The sequence below is a fragment of the Vipera ursinii genome, assembly GCF_947247035.1.
Source record: "Vipera ursinii genome assembly, chromosome: 13".
NCBI classification, from domain to species: domain Eukaryota; kingdom Metazoa; phylum Chordata; class Lepidosauria; order Squamata; family Viperidae; genus Vipera; species Vipera ursinii.
In genome coordinates this window covers 17627026-17634445 of record NC_139526.1, presented here as the reverse complement: position 1 = coordinate 17634445, position 7420 = coordinate 17627026, and the positions used below count along the sequence as shown (strand labels likewise).

The 7420-nt window shown below is 50.4% G+C and overlaps 1 protein-coding gene across 3 annotated transcripts in view; it reads right to left on the bottom strand.

Annotated features, from left to right (window-relative positions):
* The window catches only part of SNX8 (sorting nexin 8), an 18966-nt gene extending 11793 nt beyond the window's left edge, over positions 1 to 7173 (bottom strand). The window contains exons 1-2 of one of the 3 annotated variants that reach the window (XM_083372538.1): positions 7107 to 7173; positions 5980 to 6075 (exon numbers count right to left, since the gene is read on the bottom strand). Coding sequence is in view for 1 of the 3 variants with exons in the window: in XM_083372536.1 (XP_083228662.1) it covers positions 1823 to 1868 (46 nt within the window). In the remaining 2 variants the exon portion in view is untranslated. Of the gene's footprint in view, positions 1 to 1822; positions 1992 to 5979; positions 6076 to 6619; positions 6728 to 7106 lie in introns of those variants that run through there. The other 2 variants (XM_083372537.1, XM_083372536.1) reach the window with 2 other exon arrangements.
* Positions 7174 to 7420: the final 247 nt, after the last annotated feature.

The window sequence follows — 7420 nt, the reverse complement described above, 5'->3', positions numbered from 1 at the left end:
GTCTTCGGCTGGACTAATGCAGCGTGACAAGCCACAGACCGTAATTTCCAAGCCACAAAGGCTGTCCTTACCTAGATGCAGCCCAACCTCTCAAACGGCACACGAAGCCAGAACGGATTGTGCAAAGTCAGGATAGGCAACTCATGATCGACATAACCAGCTTGGTGCGACCACAAACACATCATGTGAAGAAATCAGCAGCATTTTTTTAACCATAAAAATAATAATAAAGAGGAGACAGGTTCACATAAAGGGGCATGCAGATCGTGCTAACCCCCACGGGGCAAGTCATTTCAGCTCAACTTCTAATCCAGGCTTTCCGGAACCTGGGCCTCTTTTAAGATAACAGATAGTCCTTGATTGACGGCCACAACTAAGCTCAAAATTTAGGTCGCTAAGTGAGACGCCCTGCAGTTGTCAAGTTCCTAACACGGTTGTTAAGTGAACCCGGCTTCCCCATTCTGACTTGGCTTGCCAGAAGGTCACAAAAGGGGGGAAAATCACTTGACACACACACACACACTCACACACACACACACACACACACAGACAGACCCTGGGGACGCTACAACTGTCATAAATGTGAGTCAGTTGCCAGGCTTCTGATTTGGGATCACGTGACCGGCGGGGGCGGCTTACAAAGAGTCCTAAGGTGAAAATTGGTCTTTTTATACAGTACCGTCACTTAAGAGAACAGTTGTAAGTCAAGGACCACCTGTAGGTGGACTTCAACTCCCAGAATTCCCCAGCTGGCTTTCTGGGAGTTGGGAATCCACAAGTTGCCCTCTTGGGGGGGGGGACCCAGCTCTGAATCCTCCCCAACCTCCTTTAAAAAGAAAAAAAAGGGGGGGAGGAAGGAAGAGAATGCAAACCTTCTTTTCCAAATCTGGAATTGGGGTGCGGGGGGGGGGGAGAGGCCCGCGGGGGGTCTTCCTGCCTCGGAGTGCTCCGGCTGGGCGAGGACTACACCTCCCATCCCCCCCATCCCCCCCATATTCCACCCTCCCACGCCTTTCCCTCGCTCCTTATCTCCTTCCTTCCAGAGAGACGCCTTTGCAAGGTTAGGCGCTGCGCTTACACAACCCGCCTGTGCCAGGAGGAAGAGGAGGAGGAGGAGGAGGAGGAGAGGAGGAGGAGGAGGGAGGAGGAGGAGAGGAGGAGAGGAGGAGGAGGGGAGGAGAGGAGGAGGAGGAGGAGGGGGAGGAGAGGGAGGAGGAGGAGGAGGAGGAGGAAGGGGAGGAGAAGGAGGAAGAGGAGGAGGAGGGGGAGGGGGAGGAAGAGGAGGAGGAGGAAGAGGAGGAAGAGGAGGAGGAGGAGGAGGAGGAGGAGGAGGAGGAGAGGAGGAAGAGGAGGAGGAGGAGGAGGAGGAAGAGGAGAGAGGAGGAGGGAGGAGGAAGAGGAGGAAGAGGAAGAGGAGGAGGAGGAGGAGGGAGGAGGAGGAGAGAGGAGGAGGGAGAGGAGGAGGAGAGGAGGAGGAGAGGAGGAGGAGGAGGAGAGAGGAGGAGAGAGGAGGAGGAAGAGAGGAGGAGGAGAGAGGAGGGAGAGGAGGAGGAGGGGAGGGGGCGCCCCGCGCAGCGCTTAAGACCCGGCTAGCCTCACCGCCCCGGACCCTGCGCCCCCCGGCCGCCCCTGCCGAGGCTCCGGATGGGGCAGAAGGAAGCTCCGAGAGGCGAAGGGGACCCCTCGGGAAGCTCTCCAACCCGGAGCGGGGCGCGCGGGGGTCTCCCGGGCTGGGGATCGCCCTGTGCCCATCGTCCTCCAGCCCCCGGAGGGGCGCTGCCGGAGCGAGGCAGGCGCAGCAGGGGCAGGCGAGGCTGCTTACCCGCGGCTCCTCCGGGGCTCGCCTCGGGCCCTTCGCCTCGGTCCATCGCTGGCCTCCGTCATGTGAGCCGCCCCGGGGGTGGGGAGCGTCCCTCCCCCGTCTCGCCGGCCGGGGGGTCGAGGGGGGAGGCGGGCCGGGGAGGCGCCTCCGAGGCGGCCCGACACGTGCTGCCCGCTGCCGCTGCTTGGCGCCCCGGCAGCTCTGCGGCGCGGCGGATCGGACTCGGGGGTCGGAGGAGGGAGACCGGAGGGGCAGAAGTGGGGAAGGGGCTTCTTCCAGGGCGGGGAGGAGGAGGAGGAGGAGGAGGAGGGGGAGGAAACTCCTCCGTCCGCAGTAAGTTGCCCCCCCCCCCCGAAGCGCCGCGCGGAGACTCGGGGCCGATGCCAGGCTGCGGCCACTTTGCAAAACTCCCGCAAGAAAGTGGAGCGCTGGGCTGATGCCTCCTTAAGGCAGCGTTTCCCAACCTTAGGAACTTGAAGATGCGTGGACTTCAACTCCCAGAATTCCCCAGGCAGCTACTGGCTGGGGAATTCTGGGAGTTGAAGTCCACGCATCTTCAAGTTCCTAAGGTTGGGAAACGCTGCCTTAAGTAACCCCAGCTGCCTGCCATGAGTGCAGGTTCGCGTCCCACCAGGCTCAAGGTTGACTCAGCCTTCCATCCTTCCCAGGTAGGTAAAATGAGGACCCAGATTGTTGGGGGCAATTAAGCTGACTTTGTAATAATGCCGCTTGGGGTGTGTGTGAAAGCCCTAATAAGCAGGCATATACATAGAATGAAGGCTACTGCTAAGCACATTGTGCTTTAGATTGTAAGCCACCCTGAGTCTTCGGAGAAGGGCGGGATATAAATGGGATTTAAAAAAAGGAACCTTGGAGGTCCTCTAGTCCAACCCCTGGCACAAGCAGTAGACCCTGTTCTGAATGTGCTCAAAGGGTTTGCAAAGAGCCTTGGTGGAGCAGTGGGCTAATGCCTCCCTAAGTAACACCAGCTGCCTGCCATGAGTGCAGGTTCGCGTCCCACCAGGCTCAAGGTTGACTCAGCCTTCCATCCTTCCCAGGTAGGTAAAATGAGGACCCAGATTGTTGGGGGCAATTAAGCTGACTTTGTAATAATGCCGCTTGGGGTGTGTGTGAAAGCCCTAATAAGCAGGCATATACATAGAATGAAGGCTACTGCTAAGCACATTGTGCTTTAGATTGTAAGCCACCCTGAGTCTTCGGAGAAGGGCGGGATATAAATGGGATTAAAAAAAAGGAACCTTGGAGGTCCTCTAGTCCAACCCCTGGCACAAGCAGTAGACCCTGTTCTGAATGTGCTCAAAGGGTTTGCAAAGAGCCTTGGTGGAGCAGTGGGCTAATGCCTCCCTAAGTAACACCAGCTGCCTGCCATGAGTGCAGGTTCGCGTCCCACCAGGCTCAAGGTTGACTCAGCCTTCCATCCTTCCCAGGTAGGTAAAATGAGGACCCAGATTGTTGGGGGCAATTAAGCTGACTTTGTAATAATGCCGCTTGGGGTGTGTGTGAAAGCCCTAATAAGCAGGCATATACATAGAATGAAGGCTACTGCTAAGCACATTGTGCTTTAGATTGTAAGCCACCCTGAGTCTTCGGAGAAGGGCGGGATATAAATGGGATTAAAAAAAAGGAACCTTGGAGGTCCTCTAGTCCAACCCCTGGCACAAGCAGTAGACCCTGTTCTGAATGTGCTCAAAGGGTTTGCAAAGAGCCTTGGTGGAGCAGTGGGCTAATGCCTCCCTAAGTAACACCAGCTGCCTGCCATGAGTGCAGGTTCGCGTCCCACCAGGCTCAAGGTTGACTCAGCCTTCCATCCTTCCCAGGTAGGTAAAATGAGGACCCAGATTGTTGGGGGCAATTAAGCTGACTTTGTAATAATGCCGCTTGGGGTGTGTGTGAAAGCCCTAATAAGCAGGCATATACATAGAATGAAGGCTACTGCTAAGCACATTGTGCTTTAGATTGTAAGCCACCCTGAGTCTTCGGAGAAGGGCGGGATATAAATGGGATTAAAAAAAAGGAACCTTGGAGGTCCTCTAGTCCAACCCCTGGCACAAGCAGTAGACCCTGTTCTGAATGTGCTCAAAGGGTTTGCAAAGAGCCTTGGTGGAGCAGTGGGCTAATGCCTCCCTAAGTAACACCAGCTGCCTGCCATGAGTGCAGGTTCGCGTCCCACCAGGCTCAAGGTTGACTCAGCCTTCCATCCTTCCCAGGTAGGTAAAATGAGGACCCAGATTGTTGGGGGCAATTAAGCTGACTTTGTAATAATGCCGCTTGGGGTGTGTGTGAAAGCCCTAACAAGCAGGCATATACATAGAATGAAGGCTATTGCTAAGCTTGTAAGCCGCCCTGAGTCTTCGGAGAAGGGCGGGATATAAATGGAATTTTAAAAAAAAAAAAAAAGTCCAGCGTGGAGGGGGTGGGGTGGGGGTGTGGAGGAAGGAGAGCGAGGGAGGGGGTTACATGGGGTGGGGTGGGGTGGGCTAAAGGGATAGGGGGTTCCCTGCCCGCCTGCCGCCCCCCCAGCCCCCTTTTCCCTTGGACTGGCGTGGGCACCCAGTTGCCAAATTGGCAAGGCCGGCTTCCAGCAGGAGGCTCCGACTTTAAGCAGATGTGCGTCAAAGGGAGAGCGCGGGGCGGGGGTGGGTGGGCGAGAGAATAGCGCTGCCCGGAATGCCCAGATGGGGGGGTGCACTGCCAACCCTGGCTGCACGTTGATCGGGCAAAGAGCCCGGGGCTGACTCTTCCTTGGCTGTTCGGAATGGGACACAGCCTTTCTCAGGGTGGTGCAGGGGTAGGCAACCTCGGCTCTTTTATGACTCATGGACTTCAACTCACAGCTTGGCTGGCTCAGGAATTCTGGGAGTTGAAGTCCATGAGTCATAAAAGAGCCGAGGTTGCCTACCCCTGGGGTGGTGGGTCAACTTGGCATGCTGTATCGCGGCCACTTTTAAGAGGAATGGACTTCAACTCCCAGAATGCCCCAGCCAGTAGGAGTTGGTCCACCCCTCTTAAAAGTAGCTGAGGTCGAGAAAGGCTGCTGGAGTCTAGCACACCTTGAGAAAAGTAGATAAGATATAAGATAAAATAACCAGTATTGGCACTTATTCTTTGCACACACTGCACATGTTGAAAGTGAAACTCTGATGCCATACAGTACACGCACACACGTATACGTATAATGTATATAGAATAGAATGTAGAATAGAAACAGAAATGGAATCATTTACTGGCCAAATGTGATTGGAGACACAAAGAATTGGTCTCCAGTGCATAAGCTCACAGTCTACATATAAAGTACATATAAATGTATATACAGTCTATATACACTGTGTGTGTGTATGTACACATATATACATTAATCACAGCCCATTTTGAATACATATTGGGGGGAAAGTTGAGAGTTAACAAGGTTGATACTATATGGTAGAAAGCTATTGCAGAAACTGCTTTGGATACCACCTTCTGCCAACTTCACTTTAAACTCCTAGAAATCTTCTTTTGATCTGGAATAGCTCATCTGGCTAAAAAAAAAGCAGCTACCACAAAAAAAGGGAAATTATCCCATTTGGAGAGCTACCATTCGGATACTGAAGCCTTAAGGCTTAGGCTGTAGAAATCAGTAATTTATTTATTTATTTATTTATTTATTTTATTACATTTATATACCACCCTTTCCCGAAGGACTCAGGGCGGTTTACAGGGTAATTAAAAACCAAGATACAAAAGTTAAAAACAAGTTTAAAAAATTATAATGCCAGCCCATAACTAGTTTATGATTCCTCCCTGTGCTTTTAAAATTTTGCTTGGATTTTTAAACTCTACTTGTTTTCTCAAGTTCTCACAGCCCTTCTAAGGCCTTGCAAAATGTGCAAATTAAGGGTGCAATGGATTGCATTAGCATGGCACCCCTTATTTAGAGGGCAACAGTCCATGTACCCCTAGATATGGCAAATAAACAGATCAAAGCTTTTTCTTGACGTATCTGTTGTACTATATTATTCAAACTATCGGCATTCTGGAAGGTTAATAAGTACAGTGTCATGTTGATCTGATTCAAAAACTATATTTGAAAGAAACTTTGTTGGTGCATTTATATTAATATTCATTTTCCAATAGTAGTATTTTAACAGATGTTTTACCTAGCTTTCTGTCATAGGAGATTTCCCAGGGGTCATTTTCGACGTCCTGTTCCTACCAGTTTACCAAAGAGCCAATAGATTTGAACATCGCTGTAACTGTAATATAAAAATACAATACTATATGTCATATTCATGGCGGGGGGAATGATCGGAATTAAAGTGCTTGTAAAATTACCCATGACTTTGGTATTACTACATCGTGTTGATACAAGAGAAACCTGACAAGACAAAATGGTCCCTTAAGGACTAACATATCCTGGCAGAAACAACCTTCTCCAGCCCCAATCATCTGATTTCCAGATGTTTTAGACCAGGGATCTTCAAACTTGGCCCTTTTATGACTTGTGGACTTCAACTCCCAGAATTCCTCAGCCAGGCACGCTGGCTGAGGAATTCTGGGAGTTGAAGTCCACAAGTCATAAAAGGGCCAAGTTTGAAGCCCCCTGTTTTAGACTCTTAAATGCCCTAATTCCCAGCCAAAGTGCCATATTGGAAATTGCAGACGTTGAAATCTATTACTGTATATTGGAGGCAACCTAGTCTGGGATATGCATGGTTTTCTTAAGTGCATGTTCACAAAAAATAAAAGCCACTTAATGCAGAAAAGAGGGAAGTATATAAAATCATTGCAAATCTCAACCTGCATTTAACAGCGTTTTAAAAGTTTGGCGGTACCACCAGCTTTGGAACCAGGTTAATATCCCTCTCCTGCAATAGGGACCCAATGGCTCACCGTCCTTTTTGGGTGTCCTGTTTCTTTAAAAGAACGATCACGTGAGCAGCAAACAGCTGATGTGGCTGGGCTCGCCGAGCCGTACCAAAGGAATTTTTTTTTTAAAAAAAGTGAAGCGTAGAGAAAAACTCAAATCAGTATATATGATTGTATATATTATTTAATTTTTAAGAGGTAGTGCATATCCCAGACACTGCTTGTCTTAGGGGTTTCAGGATAGGGGCCAATAATTCGCTAAAAGCTCCCCTACGAGACACTTAGTATGGTCCATGCTCCCGATACGTCAAATTCCTAGACCATACCATTATGAACCCTTGAAAGGGTGATAGGTCACTATAGTAAAGCATCAATTCCTTCTTCAGCGCGACCATGTTTTTCCTTTTTCATAAATTACCTTCGCAAATAAAGGATTTCCTATTGTGTTCAATGGCACAGGCGTAAACCAATAGCTTTATCACCAGTGCCCTGTCAAGACCATCCCCTTCATCAGCTGGATCCAAACCTCACCTCAAGGCGCTTTTCAAATCGGTCGCCATCTTGGACTGCCTCACCCCGATGGATCCAGAGGGGGGGAGGGGGAGGATTGGTATAATCTGAAAACAACGCGTTTTGGTTTTTTTTTAAAAAAAAAATAAAAGCAACCGTGGGAAAATCACATCGGAGAAAAACGGAAAACGACTCGAGCGACGTCGTTCTCCTGAACTAAAG